Source organism: Rhynchophorus ferrugineus, unplaced genomic scaffold (genome assembly GCF_030347505.1).
Source record: "Rhynchophorus ferrugineus isolate W39M unplaced genomic scaffold, kcgeb_rfMv2 rfM4, whole genome shotgun sequence".
Lineage (NCBI taxonomy): Eukaryota > Metazoa > Arthropoda > Insecta > Coleoptera > Curculionidae > Rhynchophorus > Rhynchophorus ferrugineus.
The window spans coordinates 33,152,134-33,174,854 of record NW_027472583.1 but is presented as its reverse complement, the minus strand read 5'-3'; the positions used below and the strand labels follow the sequence as shown (position 1 = coordinate 33,174,854).

The 22,721-nt window shown below is 33.3% G+C and overlaps 1 protein-coding gene across 1 annotated transcript in view; it reads left to right on the top strand.

Annotated features, from left to right (window-relative positions):
• LOC143195290 (uncharacterized) overlaps nucleotides 1-22,721 on the top strand; it is a 79,977-nt gene that overhangs the window by 29,976 nt on the left and 27,280 nt on the right. Inside the window, exon 3 of the mRNA XM_076402306.1 lies at nucleotides 22,464-22,614. Within this exon, the coding sequence (XP_076258421.1) occupies nucleotides 22,464-22,614 (151 nt within the window). The remainder of the gene's footprint in view (nucleotides 1-22,463; nucleotides 22,615-22,721) is intronic.

Here is a 22,721-nt window from a genome sequence, read left to right as displayed (position 1 = left end):
AGCTGCAGTCCTATAAAATTATTTTGGGGCAAGAATTAAAGTCCCAGAATATTAGGCACAAAATTGACTTCATATACTATGTATTTTTCATGTTTACCACTATGTTATTTTCGGATTTCTTGTGATTTCTTTCTTGTGATTTCGGAGTTTATTGTTATTGTAAATAAACATAATTATCACTACTTGAATCTAATGAATTTGAAATAGAAAGATCAGAGACAACTTCATTTCAGGAGAATTATGAATGAATAGAAATTTAGAGTTGAACCATATTATTTTTATTTAAGAAATAAAGTTATTTTTGTTTTTAATTAATTAACTTGCTATCATAAAATATAAATTTCCTTGAGTCATTATATATTTGATATATTTTTTTTGATTATATATTGTCTTTAAAACGATGTTTTAAGCTATGAGATGATACTTACATTATCTGGCATGTTGCGCCTTAACGTTATAAGCAGATAAAATATATATTTATAGTTTGTGTAATATAATAGTTTCACAGAAATAATGTAATACACATAAGTATGCTGATTAAAACAAACCTTATAAAAATCATCGGATTTCCATAAATTGGATTTGGTCTATACAGTTACCGTGAATCGATCGTAAACAGTCGAGGAGGATGGAAAAGCCAAAAAACAATGCGTAATTCGTTTTCATAAATTAGCGTTCAGTCGCATGTGAACTGAACCCATAAAATATATTACCCAAATATGCATAACGGAGCTAATTTTTATTTATTTAAAATAATGACAGACAATAGCAATCACTGATCATATATCAGCAATCATTTGTTATTTATTTCGATTATTAAGATTTTTTTTGTATTTTTTGGATCATCTGGTCTCAGTATTAAAAGTATATCACTAATATCTATACTATCAACTAAAATAGTTTTTATGAATTAATGCGAATAGTGGGAGGTTCTTTGATATTTTTCGCATTCTTCTTTGTTCATCATCGATTACTCTTTTTTAAGGACATTATTGTAATATAGCTCGCCTTATGATTACTTCTCGATATTTTTCCTGAAAAATAAAAGAATTCGTTATTTGGTGTCCAAGAAACAGCTACTATAATGTAGTTTCTCACTATCCAAAGTAGGGAATGCAATTTCGAGACCAGATATTTCTCTTATGCGATATCTCGGACATTTTTTGAAAACATTTTATTTTTATTCGGAAAACTACAACGTGGTGATGTGTATGCGATAGGGTGTTATGCAATTACCTAAGACAACATTAAATAAAACATGTTTATTTTTTTTATAATTATTTATCATTACTCCGATCACTGTGATTGTTAATATTACTAGTTGGCATCAGCATGAGTAAGTTATTGTAAACGAACTGTAAAAATTGTTCTGTCGTACCCATACAAATACATCTGGATCTTAATTAGTGACTCTAGCTTATCTGTATATTTACAAGGATGCAAGAAACGCTCTTGGAGGGTTGCGTTGGGTTTTTTCATAAGCACATAATTTAAAATAATCTTCAATTATTGAAAGAGGCAATTCATATTCCATTTCCTCAAGGTTCTCAATCGTTCATAATCGTTTCATTCATTGTACGATACTCTTGTTAGGCAGGTGGAATGTTTCGTACACTGTAGTAGCTCTAAATTATTTTACGGATTTTTCAGGATCAGTATTGAATTCCCTAGACTAAGGTACTTAGTTAATTGGTCAACTAAGGTATACTGTTTTCTTTTAACAATCTGATACTAAATACTGATAAATAATAATACCGATAAATAGTTATACCGACAAGTAATGGTACTGATGATGGATGGTATTGATAATGTCAATAGCAGGCAATGACAGTGATAGTCAAATGCAATGACGGAATAATCATGATGAGTGACAACAATCTTAGTCTATAATAGTCAATAACAATGAGGGACAATCATAACAGGCAACAGTTAACATATAATGGATAATGGCGATAATTGATAACAATGATATAAACATGCTAGGATGAACTATGATATGTGCACACTGTACGAGGGGATTATCAGCTTCTACCCTAACACTAACAATAATAGACATGCATGGATCAAGAGAAGTAGACGAGCAAGATTTTGCCATTAAGGTTAATAGGTCTCGTTAGGGTAAAGCCAAAATCAAATCAAATAAATAAATAAGCAACACTCTTGCTATTGTGTACTCACTTTTCCCAAATCTGGCTGTGATGAATGTACAACGGGCGTAAGGGAAAAAGTCCAAAGGCAAACACCCTAGATACATTGCCGCCAAAATCCGTCAGGAACTACTTTCAGTGGCGTTTACGTATGCTTACAATTACCTATAATTCATAACAACACACATACTTTGGTCACTTTGGCATCAGTGTCTGGCTTATACACTTACGCTATTATTTTTAATTTACAATAATACAGGAATTATGAAAAGGTGGAAATAAATTATTAAATAGAGGAAAATGATATAGATAAAGATAATTGGATAAATAAGTAAATAAATAAATAAATAGTAAATAATAAATGGAATAAATGAATTGAATGAAATTAAAAAGAGAAAATTGAAATACTCCGGGAACAAATTCGTCATTTGATGAAACACAGTAAAATGCAACAGCACAAAACACAGTAAAATCAACAGAATAAAAAATATATAGTTGCGTTCCTATGAAGTTCTAACGTCCCTTGGACATGTTGATATATAACATCTGGTAATAACAACCCCAGCAAAAGGACCAAACATGTTGGCATTCATAGTTCTTTTTTTGGGTATCCGCAAAGGTGACAAATCCCAATTAATTGCAGTCCCGCCTAGTTTCGACTTCACATTGTCGTTCAAAATTTTTAAAACATAAATGAGTCATTAAAAAAGGGTCTAAACTATCGAATCAGATGGAATCGTAAATACCATAAAAATTCGGAACGATTTATGATTTCCTTGAATGGTACATGTCTGTGTGTGTTTTAAGAAAAAAAAGTATTAAGAAGATATAAAGAAATAAAACTTGGTATTACATATATTATAGTTCCAGCCTTAGCATCCATTAACCTGCAAACACACCTAAATCAAATACAAATGTGGCTGAAAAGATGCCGTATAGAATCCAACGAAACAAAATCCAGTCATATAACTTTTACGCTCCGTAGAAGATGTTTCTAACTGTTTTTGAAGACCAGTCTATATCAATAATTGTCAACTCCCGCAAGTAGTGGATACTAAATATCTTGGTATGCACCTAGATCGACGCTTAACTTGGGGAAGCACATACTCGCCAAACGGAAACAACTTGGACTTAAACTCTACCGTATTGGCTTATCGGGCGCAAATCTAAGTTATCATCAGATAACAAGATTATAGATATTGTATAAATTTATACTCGAACCTATTTGGTCATATGAAATCCAACTCTAGGGAACCGCTAGCAAGTCTAATATATCCATCAGATATCGGTTCCAAAAGGAAGTGTTGCGTGCAATTGTCGATTTACTCCTGTCTCCTTACTATGTTTTAAATGACGTGATACAATGCGATATTTCTCTGGAACCGATAACGAATATAATTCAACGTGTTTGGGTGAAGTATTTCGAAAAAGAGTTAGTGCATCCCAATGTACTCGCTAACCAGCTAAATATGCCTAAGTGACAGTGAAGTGCGTAGACTAAAACGTCCAACACCATCCGATCTGATTATTGGACTTATATAGACTTTAGAACAAACTGCAGAGTAAGACTAATTAAATAAAATAGTATTTTATACAAGAGACCACTTATTGAAGTGATTTTCTACATGCCATGTATTTAACATGCCAATTGAAAAGTCCCCAGCTTACCATAGTAAAACACATTTTTTTGGCAAAATTAGTTTTTTTTTATTCAACATAATTTCCTTCAATTGTGATACATTGATTATAGCGACCCTTCAGCTTTTCGATACCATTTTTGTAGTGCGATTTGTTCTTTGCTTCAAAATAGGCGAGCTCTTTCCAGCGAGCATTTTTTGAGATCTGAGAACAGAAAATAGTGGCTGGGGGCCAGAGCTGGAGAATACAATGGATGAGGAAGCAATTCGAAGCCTAATTTATGGATGTTTTCCATCGGTTTCACTGACTTGTGACACGGTGCATGGTCTTGGTGAAGCAGCACTTTCTTTTTCTTCAAATGCGGCCGTTTTTCGGCGATTTCGTCCTTCAAACGGTCCAATAACGCTATGTAATAGTCGCTGTTGATGGTCCTTTCTTTTTCAAGGTAGTCAATGAAAATTATTCCATGCGCATCCCAAAATACAGACGCCATAACATTGCCAGCCGACTGTTGCGTTTTCCCACGCTTTGAGACGGCTTCATCGTGTGCCCTCGAAGGACTGTCGATTGGGCATCGGAGTGAAGTGATGGAAGCATGTTTCATCCATTGTCACATATCGACGCAAAAACTCGGGTTTATTACGCTTGATCACCTTCAAAAACCGCGCCGAATCATCAACTAGTCGTTGTTTTTGGTCAAAAGTGAGCTCCCGCAGCACCCACTTGGCACAGAGCTTTCTCATACCCAAATATTAGTGAATGATATGATGTACACGTTCAGTTGATATCTTTAGAGTGTCTGCTATTTCATTCAATTTCAATTTACGGCCATTCAAAACCATTTTGTGGATTATTTAAATATTTTCGTCGTAACAACCTCTTTTGGGCGTCCACTGCGCTCACAATCTTCGGTGCTCATTTCACCACATCTAAACTTAGAATACCAATCCTTGATGGTTGATTTTCCTGGGGCAGTGTTAGGCAGATCGGCATCAAGCCAAATTTTTGCTTCAACTGTATTTTTTCCACACGCGAAATTCCTTTTTGTTATTGTGAAAAAAATGGATATTTTTTCACAATAACAAAAGTTGCTTCACTCAAAATGCTACATTTCACAAACTAATGATCCGACAGTCGTCAAATTTATACACGCATCTTTTGAGGGTTAGGGCTAAATGAAAAAACATGGATTTAATTTCAGACCGGGGACTTTTCAATTAACTTGTTATAATATAAACATAACAAATATTTATTGCCCTCTGGGCAGATTGTGGAACTACTAAGAGTAATTTATATCTGTTATAGTGAAATAATAATCGGAGTACATACAAGCAGCTAATATATTGAACTAAATTTCTATGTTTCATACTTTGTATTACATTTATCATGTTTTATGTTTTTTTTTTCATTAAATTCAAATAAAAACTATTACAATGTTGGTTTACGATGCACACAAAATTACGTACGAAAAAATCATAAGGCCAAACTCCAGCCGTTTCTACTGAGCAAACACATTTCGCATGCTAACTATGCATTAGATCGCCTCGACATTGGCGGGACAAGGCTGGCCTTTGACTTTTGGAGCACGATTTTACCGAGCCAATACCAATTGCACGATATTTTTAAAACGTTCACCGCTCATGTGGATTGTTAAATAATCGGCCCGCATAGTTCCGACTAAATTCGTTTCTGTTGAATAATAAACGTCGATGATAATGGGAAAACATTGAATTGAATAGACTGGGTTACTACGTGAGCGAGACTGCTACGAAGTGTCGCGCCAACGAGCGAAGCGAAAACAAGTGAATAGATTGCGGAAAAAGGTTCATCATGCATGTATATTTTTTCACGATTTTTTCAATGTTTCTGGTTTTTCATGAATGCATTGTATTGAATGCTCTCATAGGTGTTTTTGATATAGTCAATTCATCGCAAGCCTTCTGTAAATTTATCAGCGATTTGGTATACGACATTCCTTTTACACTGCAAGATTTAAGACAAATTTTTTGTTCCGTGTTTTTAATTATTATTAAATATACTTAATAGATGCTGACAAAATCGAGCACTATAACAACAGACAAATGAAAGATGGGGATCGAACTCCACGACAGTCAATTAAAAATCCGATGTTTTTTTTTGACATAATGATTTTGAGAAAAAATTCTTTATAAGTATAGAATATCATATCATCATAGAATAATTCCAAAAATAATCTTTGTAGTAGGTTCATTTTCTCAATAAAAATGACAATATTGCTTCGGAAGTGGCTCTGAATCAAGAATAATAATTGGAAATATTTGGTGAATAGAGCAGTTCGAGTAGAATTTATTTTTAGAACGTTTTTAAGTAAAATTAACAAAATTTGAATTATTATTTGAGAAATATTATAAATGGATAAATTTTTAAATATAAATTTTTATTCTATATTTGGTAGGTATTTAATATCAATTTATTCACTTTATTTTGTTTAATGGTGGGTTTCAATAATACCATACATTTTCGATTATTAGTTTTACGTAATTCCTTTATCCTTTTGGTTGTCTTTTAGGATCCGTTGTAACGTGAACATTTCTAAACCAAAGGCAAATAGTATTTTAAAGAATCGATATGTAAAAACGATTTGTTTGTGTTGGACACCGCATAATCTGACAAATGCTCAAAAAATGGCTCGTGTCGATTGGTGCAAAGCAAAGTTAATGTAACAGGTTCTGGATGTGTTCAGAAAATGTGTATAACATCTGCATAAATGACAAACCAGGGATATATGACAATGAGTGACTTAAGAGCAACGTAAAATGGCCAATTCTGAATGATATACGTCCATTCCTTTGCCAGAAAGCCTCGAAGAAATTTGCTCAAACTATAGTTGGGATTTGCCAAGAAATGATTTTTTTATTCCCGGTCAACGATTTGCGGCACCCAAAGAAGTGGTTAATAAATTAAATACACTTGTTTTTAAGTTAGTTCAGCCAGAGTGATGTATTGAAAATTGCATTGATTTTCACGGATAACATTTTGAAGAACGATACACAATTTTAATCACATCAGTATTTGGGGGTTTTAGCTTGGTGTATGGAGTGGAGGTTGGACTAAATAAAATGGTGATGATTACATGATGTGACCGTTATTTATTGACGTTAAAAAAAAAGATAATATCATAGATTAAATGGAGAGCAGCTTAGTGTTACGGGCAGTCGATGGTGGCACGTCTGAATTGAACGATGGTCAGCGAGTGAACGATTCAAAGCTCTCTTCAATGATATCCGAGATCAGCGTCTCGGGGTTGCCAGATCTTCGTTATCGTTTACAGGCCATCGTTCTTGGCACCCCACACGTGTTCAACATCTGGGATAATATTTTGTAGGCCTTTACTGTAAGAGTCTGGGTAAGATCATCTGTCTTAACGTAGACTAGCAATTGACGAATGGTGAATTCCTAAGTACAATGAATGACATCCGGTCTTATCTAGTTTGGTTACTAACACGACTGGGGCTTCTCCTCGGATTTTACTTTCTTATCGACCGAACAAACATATTCACAAACATAAATCACATCGATGCTTCAGTCGGAGTCGAACGTGCGTCTAACGCGGCAGCATGAGGATCGTCCTGTCTCCTTGACGACAGCGGCTACTTAGCCGGGTATTTAATGGAATTGGATTAAACCTTCCGTCAGTTGATTGTTCTGCCCATTTAAAATAAAAATTACTTTCATCCGGTTACAGCACTTGTTTCGACTGGTTATAACTTCATTTCACATATTCTTGGTTCTGATTGCTTGGTTTATCAATTTGTCTCATTTTTTAATACATTTAGTTATATGTTAAATTTACCCAAGAATTTTTTTAAAGTTACTCATTACCAATTCTCTTGAATATGAATTTTCTACAAAATAACAACTTCATATTGAGGCTATTTATTTATGTATTTATTTTTTATTAACTACATCTTACATTAGATATGTTTAGTACAATCTTAATTTACAAATTAATTTATTAGCAGTATTCTGTTATATATGCATTAATAGACAAACATGCATTTCCCAAATTAAAATAAATCTAAAGTAGTTAAGCTAAAGTTAAGAAAACTGTTATACAGTACACCAGTTCGTGTGGTTTGTTTTGCTTCAATTTTCTGATTTCCTGCGTGTTGCCCATTAGCTGTATTGCTTCCACGTTGCAACCTTAATTTCGCAACCTTATTTCATATTTTAAGGCGATATCTTGGGCCACTTCGTATATCCATTTTATTTAATACAAAACAATTAAATAAACATCAGTAATTAAAACATTTTCATAATCATCAAACAATAAACCTAATATATGTTCTGTAAGTCGTCTGCATTCCTAGTGCTATTATTTATCAAATTTTTGGCTGAATCTAAATTAACAAATGCAGTAGCTTTCTCAAGATCAATATTAAAAAACAATAGTAGGAGTATAAATATAACATGTCACTATTTGTTCATCTTATTTGATAACAAACATACAACTGTGACATGGTTGAATGTATGATTCAGTATTAACGTTATAATTTATTACTTACTCATTCGAATAAATGTATGGAAATTTATCAAAAAAAAAAAGAAAAAGAAATCAGTGTTTAAATATGTTTCCGCCTTTCCACAAAGTAGGCGTCACTAATGTCTGTTTTTGTATTTGTTACATTTGTTAACAGTTAGCGTTATTTGATAATTAACCTTTGACTTTTGTTTTAACATTTGCGAGAATAGACTGAAAAGTAATGCATATATGCTCATGAACAAGAACACATTTTTTACATATTCCCCGTTAAAACTAATAAAATTTCTCCCAACGTGTAACAAGTTTTTTCATTTCGTCATTGAAAAATTTATTATTGTTCTTGTATTTAAGATTTGGTAGCTGCTTTCACTTTATCATCATAGTTGTATTGATTATCTCGGACGTCGATATCTCTGCGTTTTGTTTTTTTTTCTTTTTTAGGTTATAATGATGAATTATCATTCTTCTCCCTTGTAACACTGTCTGTTCCAACTGCGAGATAGCGTAGTACTTTCTGTGCATATATTTTAAGAAGTGTGTATTTATAGGGGTGCATGATAAGCGCACTAAAAATTTAATTTGCCACCTTACCAGTTCTTGTAAATTATATCTATATTTTAAGAATATAATATATATATTCTTGTGTTCACAAATTAACCTAAAATTTCTTTTCACCTAAATTTGATTTTGCTACGTCGCCAATTCTTGTAAATTATATAAATGTTTCAAGAATATAATATATTAGAATATATTTTCTTGGATTCATAAGTTGATCTAAAATTTCCCTTTACGTTCAAGTTTAATTTGGCCAAAAGCACACTTCCAATATCATTTTTAAATATATGATAAATATCCTGAAAGTTTCCTTCAGTCACTTTCACTTTACGACTTATTGTCTAATTCAATCACTAAACTGTTAATTTCTAATCTGTCTAAAATATGTTCACGATTCCACCATTTATCAATTACTTCCTTTCTATGTCTTCTGTGTCCAAACAGTTTTTGATGGAATATGCTTCTCAACCAGCAATATATCTGCAATTAACTATTAATAAATATAATGACCAACAAAACCCAATTGAATGCTATTGTAACCTTTACCTTTTTCCATCAATTTTTATATAAGGTAATGTCTGGAAGTTCCATTAAACCTCTCCGAGGGTTATCTTTACACTATTTAAACCCTATCCCTGTAAGAATGTATGAAAGGATGTCTTACATCTATCAAAAAGCTGCCTGTCCCTAATTCTTTTATGTATACTTTCCAGAGAGACAATTTTCTCTGAAATAATTTTATTAAATTATTTTTATATCGATAAAATAGTTTGTGCACTTACTGTTCTTATACATTTCGTATATTTGGTCTCGAATAGAGCCAATATCAAGATGTTCAAGATTCGTGATCCATTTTTTATGTTGACGAGTTTTCTTAGGTGAAACTAACGTATTATTCTTCATTTTGTAAGCGATGTTATTCACAATACCCACAGTAATATTTAGCACGGCAGCAACCCGCTAAAAATATTTTCAATAAAATTGTAGGGACTTATATTACGTACTTCATCTGATAAAAATATATTGGATGAATGTAATTAATTCAAACAAAAATAGGGACTATAGTTAAATTTACGGAAAAACATAATGTCTGATCACATTTCCCACCAAGAGCCCTTCTATTTTTTACTTCCAATTTATAATGGAATATATGGACATGGAATGGAAGATTTGGGTATTTCACTTTTCCTTTTTTTATTGGTAGTCTTGCTTTTTTTACGCGAAGTTAAATAAAAATAACAGTGATCTAATGGTTTGTAGACTTTTGCCAAACCATAGTCACAACGAAAGCTATTGCTCGTTTTTTTTATTTATTTTTATTTAAATGTAGATTATAGAGATATAAAATGTCACTTATATCTCTAAAATTAGAGCTAATCTGTATATTTTATTGTGTTTGTTGATTTCAGCAAATGAGAATAGGTTATTTTTGTGTTCGAGTCATTTTCACTGTTGTGAAGTGTTATAGGATACATCCCGTTGCATAAAGAAATAAACGTTATAAAGAAATAAAAAAAAAATTTATTGTCGAAAAAAGGCTGGAATTATATTTTTACAATTTTTACAAGAAGTAATTTATGGTTCCTATATTGTCAACAATGCTGGAATAATAATATCCGTTATAGTATCAACTAAGCTAAGGAACATCGAATAAATAGTAGGCGTTTTATTTTGTTTCAGTGATGTGTTCTCAATTGTTTTACGTCCGAATACTGGTCACAAATTGGTTGTAATGATCGCGAACCACATGCCAACGGCTGTTATAGGAATCCGATCTCTAGCTTAGATTGGGTACATTTAAACATATGGTTTTATCGTTTTTTGCTGTTTATTGCCGACGTTGTCACGGAAATAAGACATTCTTTAATGAGTTGTAAGAACTATTTGGATGGATATAGTTTGGGTATTTGACAGTTTATTTTAAATAATTTCGAAGAGCTGTTGTTTATGGTTCTATTATTATTGTTGTTGCTAATCTTATTTATAAAAAATATGGTTTTTAAAAATGCTTCCATTAATTTCCAAACCAATATAAACCCATAGGTGAAACACATAGGATAATGACTGGTTGGTTTATTTTAGTTAATTAGTTATTAGCAAAACTGTTCGTTAATCGACGTCGTTGGAAAAGCGATCGTTCGCCGAATTAATTTTTTAACAGCTGTTCCTGGAATGTCTGTTAATGTTTTTACAAAATTACTCTACAGGCCTATCATCCTATTTTAAAAATATTTGTAATCTTGGACGATCTGGAGCTGAACTATGTTGATAAACAGAAAACTTTCCAGTGTTTCCTGAAAATTATAGTTTAAAGATAATCAATTTGATGAAATCCTTTGATTTGAACGGTTCTAATTTGTTTAAAGAATTTCGCTCTTGAAAAGTATCAACATCTTATCTGGTTAATCGGCATTTTTAGCTAGTTTATGCAGTACATTTTGAAACTTTACAGTATTTTTTCAAACTAAGGGTCCTCTATGAGTTTCGATAATACTAATTTCTTCGAGTAGTTCTATGTATCTTGCTTTGTTTCTTCAGGGCGATGCGTTTTTACTGAGATGCCTTAAAATGGGATGTTCCTATTCTGGTTATATAATACATGGTTGGTCTGTAATACATGCTTCTACTTTTATGGTTAATTGAGTTAAATCATTTTGCTCATTTAGAACAATGGAAAAAGTGTATTTAAATAGGTTTCTTTATTACATTTTACATTAGATAAGCATAGCATTAGATGCAATCTTAATTTACAAATTAATTTATTACTACTGTTTTGTTACAATTGTATCAATTCATAAGCAAGACATGTGTGGGATAAAAATACATCACTATGTATTTCCCAAATTCATATTAAATTAGACTAACTTAAGCTAAGTGTTACTTATGCATCATGCAATTTCGCGTGGCTTGGATCGCTTCACACTTCTGATTTTCTGTGTTTTGTAGTCGTATGATTTTTACCACGATTTAAAAAAAAAATTAATTGTTATATTTCCTTGAGTTCTAGTATACCGATGAACATAACTAGTAAACCGACAAAATCGAAAACTTATCACTTCAATGAAAAATGCGAACTTGATTACTTTCTTACAATGGTGAATGATAAATATTGTTGTTTAATATGCCTTACCTCGGTAGTTATTGCTAAAAATAAGTATCAAACAAAGTATCTAACTAATTATGTTGAAGCCTAAAGAAGAATTGTTGAGTTTGATTTGTATCAACATATTCAAAGCTTTTAAAAACTTGTTCAATGATTTGAAACTACTAGATTTTAAATTAGTCTCAGTAATAACGGATGGCGCAGCTACAATGATTACAGGTTGCATAGATGGATTTATAGTCTATGTTGAAATGAAGATGAATTCCCAGCCATTTTGAACTGTCACTACATAATTTATCAGTAATTGTTACCTAATGTAGTAAGTAAGTAATGGACATATCATTAAAATTTGTTAATTCAATTTGCGGAAGTTGCCTCAAACGGCGTCTCTTCCAACTGCAGCTCGATGAAGGCCAACCTGAACCCGGGCGTAACAAAGAAAACGCGTTTTTTTGTTCAAAATTGGCTTTATCCATCAACAGCCACACAATCATTCCAGCGCCGCTCTAACATTTCGATACCACTTTTGTAGAACAGTTTATCTTTCGCCTCAATATAGGGCTGTCATAAGTTGCCGACCACTCTGCCGATCGTTTTGATTCCGTAGTGAAGTGATGGATCTTTGTCTCATCCCTTATCACATATGGATGCAAAAATTCGGGTTTGTTATGTTTAACATGGTCAAACACCGCTCACAATCATCAACACGTTCTTGTTTTTAGTCAACAGTGAGCGACACCCACTTTGAACAGAGCTTTCTCATAGTCAAATGTTCATGCAATATAAAACTTACACGTTTTTTTGATATATTTACGTTAGTTAACTCACGCGACTTTCATTTCATTTCATTTCTTTTCCCATCAAAAGCAGTGCAAAATTAAAACACGAAATTGTTTTTGGTCCATTGCTTCTTTTGAAGATACTAACTCCAAGGTCAGTACTAACTAAATGCTTCAAATAAAAAAATCCTTTAAAACAAATTTATAGGTCCAATAAAGTAGTTCGAAATCATTTAACATCTTTCATATATATATATATATATATATATATATATATATATATATATATATATATATATATATATATATATATATATATATATATTGGATTTGTTCTTTATCCACTTTTTTCCACATCATTTTAAAAAATGGTTCGGCTCTCGGGGAATTGTGAAGACTGTCCAATATTGATTTTCAGATGACTAAAAGATCTGTTCTCGCGTTTAGAATAAACCCTATTTGAACCAAATATTTCATAGTGATATCAACGAACACTTGTTCATTAAACCAAACGTTAAAAGTAATCTCGTATGCCTAGCAAGTACTAAATTTGAAAAAAAGTCATCATTTTTAAATTGGCCTAATCACGCGCCAGCCGGCGTGTGAGCGTGAATCAGCGTGACGACGCGTCGAACTGCAATATCTCGTTCAGGCGACCTTTCAAGGCTGTGCCCGGTTGCAACACGGCCCCGAAAACAGCTTACATCGCAAGGAGCTGAAATCGATCGACGAATAATCTATCTGATGAAACGCGGCCGATGTCGTAAGTTGATTTTCGATTTTATTTCGTTTTTCTGCTTATTTATCTGGGTCCGATTTCGACGAAGGCGACGTCCTCGTTCCGTCGATTCGGACCGTAATATTTTTGAAAATACGAACGGATCGTTTCGACAGAGTGGTCTTCTTTGAACTGAAATTGCGACTAAATGTCGGAAACATTTTGTTTATCTCATTTCACTTACAGATTTAAAGTTTTTCATTAAAAATAACTATTTATAGTTTTATTAGGCATATGACTACTTTTACTTTTACAGATTTTTCTTCATGCCTAAAATTATATTTTCGAATTTTTTTGTTATTTAGGAGAGAATCGGATGGACGGTTTCAGAATATTGAAAATATGACCGTCAGTTTAAATTTATAATTCACTCCAACTTTGTTCATCTATGTTAACGCTTTTAAGCGTTTGTCCATTGTTAACAAATTTTAGGATAAATTATAAGGCTCAGTGTGACCATTACATTATGTGACCGTTATTTATTGGAGTAATATAAAAATGTGGAAAATACAAAATAAATAAAAACGGATGGCAGCGGTGTTACCTGGAGACGAGGCTTGGGCAGTCGATGGTGGCACCTCTAAACCAAACGATGGCCGAGTACTGAATGAATGGAAATACCCTTCAATAACATCCCAGATAAACGTCTCGGGGTTGCCAGCTATTCGTTATCGGGTTCTAGTTGGCGTGGCTGGCACCCCGCCCGTGTTCAACATCTGGAATTATATTTCTGGGTATTGTGTAGACCGTTAATCCATTATGTACAATTGGACATGCCTCAAGGTCGCTACAAAATCAATCTCGAATATTTTATATAAGTCTTGAAATGATTATTCAGGTTGTTCTGTCTTGCAAATCAGAATTATCATTTATACATCTTTGCTTGAAGAATTGATTACTTGGAAAGAATAAAAGAAAATTATTTGACAGTGGTATAAGATGTAGATACATAGAGTAGAGTTTCCATACCAACACTCTATTCTATTATTTTCTATGGTTGATGCCATGAAAACTGATAAACCACCTATATGTAGGGCTAAATTAAAACCCAAGGTATAAAATAAAATATATATTTAAATACAGCAATATAAAACAATTTAATATCCTAAGCAAATTGAAATAGAGATAAAAACAAATAATACAACAGCTACTTAATAAATGACAAAATAAAGCAAATTCTAAGAATGAGAGATCTTGATGTCGAGGTGGTCGGATCAATTTTTACTGACAAGAGTGATATTAAAAGTACATATGAAATATAACAAGAATTGGTAATTATCAGGACATATATTTCTGATATCTGTTATTAATAAAATATGATAGTACTGACAGTTAATATTATTGTTAGCTAATAGTACGAGTAATTAATTGTGCTTGTGGACTCTGGATGGAAAAAATTCTCTTAACGGTATATTGCAAAAGAATCGATTTTTTTCAAGTTCAAGAATACCCCCTTAATTAAGCTCAATTAAGTTCATTTTAAGCGTAGGTAGATATTAAATAAAAATAGTGTTTAGTATTAGTCTTAAAATAAAGAGACACAGTTTTGTCCGTTTTAATCACATGCTGCTGCTTACCACATGGCTCACCAAGCGATAAAAAAAATATATTTTAAAGTCCATTTTACCAAAGAGGGTTTATCTGAACTCAGCGTTAAGCCTACCGACTGGCAAGTGACCAACTTAGAAATCACCCCAGAACACATCCGGGCGGGCTTACCCAGCCTGGCGTAATAAAGCGATTATTTTTATTGTCGGATTTTACACTCTTGCCTAGAACAATCACAAACATAAATTTATGACCATGCCCCAGCAGGATTCGAACCCGCGGCTATCGCAACCGTGGGAGGTCCGTCCTATCGTCTTTACCACTGCACCATCAAGCCGGCAGCAGGGGGGTAATTAAAAAAATTGGATATTACTAAAATATCCGATAAATACTACTTATAGTCTAATGTTATTCTGTCAGGTTCTTATCTGAATAAACTTGAAAATGTAGATTCATCGATTTTAAAAGGATCTTTCGCGAAACACGTGTTATCTTCAGTTTTCAGACCTCTAAATTTACTTCCTTTGAGAAAATATTATATTTAGCGCAACTGCTGATTTCTGTATGTAAGTTATAGCCCTCTGTTTTAATAGGTTAAGAGAAATGATCTGTGAATCTTCACGTATTATATATTTCAATTCCAATTATCGATGTAGGTTTTAATGAAAGGCTTGCAATTACAATTATAATGAGGAATTGCACCTTGGTTAGCCCGATGAAGTTGAAACAATGATCTTCTATATGTGGATCCATAACTACTTGGTTTGAAACGCAAAGAATAAAGCTTGTCCGGAAGCTTGATGTAGGAGAACATAAGGAGTTTCCTGAATCATTATTACCTTTTAAATACTGTTTCTACACTAGAGCTTTCTATACTTAAAATATTTTATTTTATTTGAGTCGTCATATTCTGGTTACAAAATTGTCTTATAAAATTTTAAAAAAGAAAGAAAAGAAAAATTTGTCAGTTCTTACTTTTATAGCTCCATCGCTCTAGTAACGGTGAGAACACGGTTATGGATGTACTCATTTAAGTTCCCATTCTATATTTTTATGTTTTGTGGTATTAGTATACTGGCAAGTAAAATGTCACACACAAAGGTCAAAACTATACCATTTGACAGTGTAGAGCCTCGTTGAGTTTTATACAGAAAATAGACAGACTTAGATTGTGATCTCCCATAACCATATAAAGTTGTAACCAAATCTTGTTCGTCCAAGCCACCTGAGGACGTGCAAAGCGGGTTTATTTACTACAGGGGGAAATTGAAAAATAGGATTAAAAATGTTATTAACATTATTTTTTTTTATATAAAATATTTTATTTAAATACCTGTTAACGTTTGTATAAAATATTTTTAAAATACACCCCACAAAAAACTTTCTTGTGTTTGAATTAATGTATATCAGTTCGAAGATTAGATTCGTCTCTTTTGAAAACATCTACGGAGAAATATGTGTATTATTGTGTGCATAATTTTCGGTTCTCAAACCTCTCAATTTACTTCCTTTAAAAAAATATATTTGTAATTCTAGTTCTTTTTGAAAATTCGAATGTGGACTGAGCAAGTACTGATTCCAATATTTAACTTATAACGATGTTTACCTTTCCGATAGGTTAAAGGAAATGATCTGTGAAGATACACATATTATAAAATTCAATTCAATTATCGATGTAGTCAGTAATGTCAATAATCATCTGGTTGGCCTGAAATGTAAAGAGTAAACCTTCCTGTTCAAAAACTTTATCTTCAAGAGGTTTCCTGAAGTTTATCATTATTTAATTTTAAAAACTGTTTCTGTACTAGAGCAGCATCCTTTGGAAAGTAATTCATTTTATTTGAACCTTGACGTCTTAGAAACTAACACTCATAACAGGTCAATCGAAAAGTCCCCGGCCTACTATAGTAAAACACATTTTTTTGGCAAAATTAGTTTTTTTATTCAACATAATTCCCTTCAAGGGTGATACACTGATTATAGCGACCCTCCAACTTTTCGATTCCATTTTTGTAGTACGATTTGCCCTTTGCTTTAAAATAGGCCTGAGTTTCGGCAATCATCTCTTCATTCGATGAAAATTTCTTCCCAGCGAGCATTCTTTTGAGATCTGAAAACAGGAAATAGTCGCTGAGCGCCAGATCTGGAGAATACAGTGGATGAGGAAGCAATTCGAAGCCTAACTCATGGATTATCGCCATCGTTTTCACTGACTTGTGACACGGTGCATTGTCTTGGTGAAGCAGCACTTCCTTTTTTTCAAATACGGCCGTTTTTCGACGATTTCGTTTTTCAAACGGTCCAATAATGCTATTTAATAGTCGCTGTTGATGGTCCTTCCGTTTTCAAGGTAGTCAATGAAAATTATTCCATGCGCATTCCTAAATACAGGCGCCATAACCTTGCCAACCGACTGTTGCGTTTTCCCACGCTTTGGAGCGGGTTCATCGTGTGAAGTCCACTCAGATGACTGTCGGTTGTACTTCTGAGTGAAATGATGGAGCCATGTTTCATCCATTGCACACTTTGCATAGAGCTTTCTCATACCCTAATATTTATGAATGATATGATGTACATGTTCAGTTGATATCTTCAGAGTGTCTGCTATTTCATTCAATTTTAATTTACGGCCATTCAAAATCATTTTGTGGATTTTTTTAATGTTTTCGTCGGTAACAACCTCTTTTGGGCGTCCACTGCGTTCACCGTCTTCGGTGCTCATTTCACCACATCTAAACTTAGCATGCCAATCCTTGATGGTTGATTTTCCTGGGGCAGTGTCCGGAAACTCGGCATCAAGCCAAGTTTTTGCTTCAACTTTACCCTTCAAAAAGCAATATTTTATCAACACCGAAATTCCTTTTTATCAATTTTTTTCACAATAACAAAAGTTGCTCCACTCAAAATGTTATAATTCACAAACTAATGATCGGACAGCTGTCAAATTTATACACGCATCTTTTGAGGGTTAGGGTAACTAAAAACATATAGACTTAATTCTAGTAGCGTTATCTATGTGTCAGGCCTGGAACTTCAATTGACCTGTTATTATGAGTTTGCATTTAAATGAATAGTATTTACTTTAAATGATACAAAAATAACGATATAACTACGACTTACCTTATAATTATAAACAAAAATAGAATAGAATAAAAATAACCTGTCATATAGATGACACAAAATTTCAGATCGAAAGAAAGAAAATAAATCTGTCATCTTTTTACCTACGGATTTCTTGTAGTTCGGACGCGCAAAACATGGTTCTATATTTCTATGTTTTGTGGTTTTATAACATCGAAATTAGGAAGAATAGGTGGTGAATGAATTTTTATTCCGTTTGAGTGTCTTAACGTTTTATTCGACGATTTATTCTATTCAATAAATCGTCCGTGCGTCCGGCTAATCTCTCGACAATCCGCAAACGGTTATTCGCATATATTATGAACTAAATTCATGTGGACCCCAGCGTCGTCGTTCGGCACACAAAAAAAGAAATGGGACATCCGGCTAACTGGATGCAGCCACTTCCTCCCGCGCATAACCTTCGACGTCCGTATCGGACCGACAGAAAAAAAAGACGGTCGTGCGATAAATAGCTCGTAATTTATTCTAGCCAACTTGATGCCGGTCGCGCGAACGTTCGATCCCGCGTCACGTTCGGTGCGTCGTACCGATACGGCACGATGAATGGTTGACGCCGTCCTCGGGGACAGGAGGGGGTGTACACCAGGTTAGGTGGGTGTAAGCTTGCGGGGTCGAAGGGTGTAGCGTGCGTTAGGCGGCTGGGTAAAGCGGGTTAAAGTGGCGTGATAGGAGCGTTTTTGTTTTGTTCGGAATTTCCGTTTCGGTCACGGATAAATGGATTGGGGGCGAGGGCAGAGCAGGTGGAGGTTTATGGATACGGGGGCGCATATCTTCGACGGTATCATCCACGTCAAAGTGTGGAGTGGAGTCGTGTCTCATGATGAGTAAAAATTAGTCTCGTGAACTATCGACTGTTTAGTAATTGACCACTTTTTACTATCGACTGTTTCAGTCGTGACTAGTTCATTCGAACATTTTTCGCGACTAGTCATTTAAAACAGTCATTACTAGTTGTATACTGACTTAGTTTTTAACGTTATGGCTTTGCTATCTTAGTCTTAACCTTGAAAGTACTGTGCCGATCAAGTACAACTCCATCAAGAGCCAGACAACTATTCCAGCGCCGCTCTAACATTTCAATACCACTTTTGTAGAACGATTTATCTTTTGCCTCAAAATAGGCCTGTCACCATTTGTTGTCCACTCTGATGACGATCGTTTTTATTCCGGAGTGAAGTGATGGATCCATGTTTCATCCAATGACGCATATCGACGCAAAAGTTGCAGTTTGTTACGTTTAAACATGGCCAAACACTACTCGGAATCATCAACACGTTCTTGTTTTTGGCCAACAGTGAGCAAACGCCACATTGAACAGAGTTTTCTCATAGTCAGATACTCATGCAATATAAAACCAACACGTTCTTTTGATATCTTTACGATGTTAGCTAACTCACCCAACTTCACTTTTCGATCATTCAAAACGATTTTGTGGATTTTGTTATGTTTTCTGGTGTTACCACCTCATTTGGACGTCCACTGCGTTCTGCATCATCGGTGTCTCTATGACCATATTTGAAGTCAGCAAACTAACGTTTTATTGTTGATTCTGATGGATCAGAGTCCTTATAACACTTTTCAAGCCATTGCTTCGCTTGAATGGTATTTTTTCCTGTCAAGAAGCAGTGTAAAATTAAAACAGGAAATTGTTTTTGATCTATTGTTTTAAAAACAACAAAAGTAGTGTCACTGTTAGCACAATAACTCAAACTGATTAAATTATCATTAAATTTCACTTTTCTTTTGAGCTTTTCTTTTGGCTTTCTTTTGGTATTAACTGAAAAAGCGATGAATTCTCTCGATGTTTATTCAAGCTTATTGAATGGTAGAACTTCTTTCATTCAATTTTCAACCAATAATAATTTTAAAATTTTACTGATTAACGATAATATAAATTACTCTTTTATCCAAAAGGGGCGCGATAGTAAAATAATTAATAAAGATTGGTTGAGAAATTCCTCTTTTCAATCAAATCAAATATATAAAATATAAAAATAATTTTATGTTATTCATTCAGCAATTATCTCTTTCTCTTTTCTTTCTCAAAATTAGTATGACAAGGGATACGAGTTTTGATTTGTGAAAGGATTCAGAGAACAAAAATTATTAATTTACTCGTAAATATTATTTTATTTAATAGAAAGAAGAGGCGACTTGTTAATCTGCGATACAAAGCGGCACTAGTGGTTGTTATCTATTAGAAAACAGACTAACCCAGTTTTATACAGTTTGCTGGATAGTCAGGATCGCATTAAATAACACATTCCTCCTAAAGAAACGTCCACAGGGATATACGTGGTCGTTATTCGACCTGAACAGCCTATAGTTTTTGTAAAATTATGAGTATCGCCTATATCTTGGTTCGCCAGTTTGGCTTTGAAGATCTTCGAGATGCATAATGCAAAAACGGCTTCTTTTTTTGACGTTAAAGCAACATTCTTAAAATGAAAAATACTACTGCAACGTTTTTTTAATCATTAAGTCATTTGAAGTAATCTTGATCTGGTAACACTTCCTACATTTCCGCTGCCTTGAATATTGAAATGAAAATTGAAGTGAATTGATGATTGAATCCACATCTAGCAATACCTTCTGTCGTAATTTTCTTCTTAACATATTAATGAGGTTATATTTCCTGGCAAGACACCTTTTCAGGAACAAATGATATGTTTAATTCAGCAAACAACTATGTTATAATGAGAAACGAAAAGCGCTCTTAGTTATGTGTATTGTGGCATGTTTAATTAATCTATTTTATTGATTGTTTGTCGCGCCGTTCTATATAATTATTAATATTCTAATATTATTTCATAGAGCGTTGTCTCGTTAAAAATATCTTGTTAAAAATTGGTTAATCGACGATATCAAACGTAGTAAATGTAATTAATACAGATGTTACTTCAGCCAATAGTATGGTAGATGCATTATCGCTAATACAACATTAGTGATTTAAATAGTAGGTCTAACAAAAAGAAATCCATTATTTTTCTATTAAATTACCATTAATAATTTTACCAATAGGGATCTGATGATTTCTAGAACCATAGGTGTGCCAGTTTTCTTAAAGTGCTCAGAGATTGCCTTAGTATCTTGATTTACACCACTTGAGGTTTCTCCGTCTGCCTTATTTATCTGGGAGGACAATGTGAATTTGCGGTCGAAATTGAGACCTAGATAGGTGGCTTTTTGTTTTCAGGTGGTCAAGGCAAATGTCTCGATGATGGTTAAATCTATTTGGGTTTAATCCATAAATAAAAAATATCCCTTTGTTCTGCCATTTTCATAGAGATCCATCAGATTCGACTTTCTTTGTGAGTGTCTGTAGCCTATCCATGGACAGTATAGATTTACAAACGCAAAAAAGAACGTTTAATTTTCTTTAGGACTTCTTTAAATTCTATGAAGAAGCGCAATAGACTAAATACTGATACTGTAGTGTCTTTAATGACAACAATGGGTACAACAACAAATACTGCCGATCAGGTTTAACCCATCAAGCAAAATGCTTACAATAAATATTTAATATTATGAAAAAATTAATATTATTTAAACAGTTGAGACTTGGTTCATTTGTTAAAATAATATTGATGGGAATTTGACTTGGATTAATGGAGAAATTGGAGAATTTTATAACTTGGCATTGCTAACCTTGAATGTTAATGCTGCGTGGTACTTCATAAATAGTGATCTCCCTAGATATTTAGGAATGGACGACCATGTCATTAAAAAAACTTATCCAAGCAGATCACACGTTAGTGTATTAAAATAAGAAAGTAGTGAAACTAAGACATTTAAAGAATGTGAAAATGTCAGTGTGAAAATCTTTAATTTTAATTTAATTTGTAGTAATTTAGAACTGCATTACTAATTTAACAAATATTATTCAGATAGTAATTTTTAATAATGTTACTGAGATATAATATAATAATAAAACAATGTTACATATAGATACCATAATCTGCATCCTATTTTAGATTGCAATGAACGGCATTTTTGCAAGACCTCGTATTTAGTACCAAAACCCACTCGTTGTATTATTAGATCTTTTTCACGAAATTGTCCCCGCATCGGTGTTATTTTAAAGTACGTACATCATCCGATCGTTAAAGTAATAATAAAAAACAGATCGTGACTCATTAGTGATTCACTTTTTATTTCGATCGCTATAGGATATTGCCAATTTCTATTGTGTTTTTTTCTTTGTTTATGAATTGCAAGCTGATTGAATTTTGTTTTTTGACGGTTTCAGACAAGAGGTCAGAGATCACAAGGTCACGTGGGATTCGAACTTTTCGTTCCCATGCAAGATGATGGCGAACGCATCCACCGGGGTGATGGAGAAATGCATCTTGCGAATCTCTATCAGGAAGGAGTGCAAGGGTGGCCGCAGTTTTACTAAGGTGAGTTGAAAAACTCTCATTTTGAAAAGTTTCGGATTTTTCATTAATTATTTTAAAATATTTTTTCAATATTTTCGAGTTTTTTATAGAATAAAACGATCTATTAA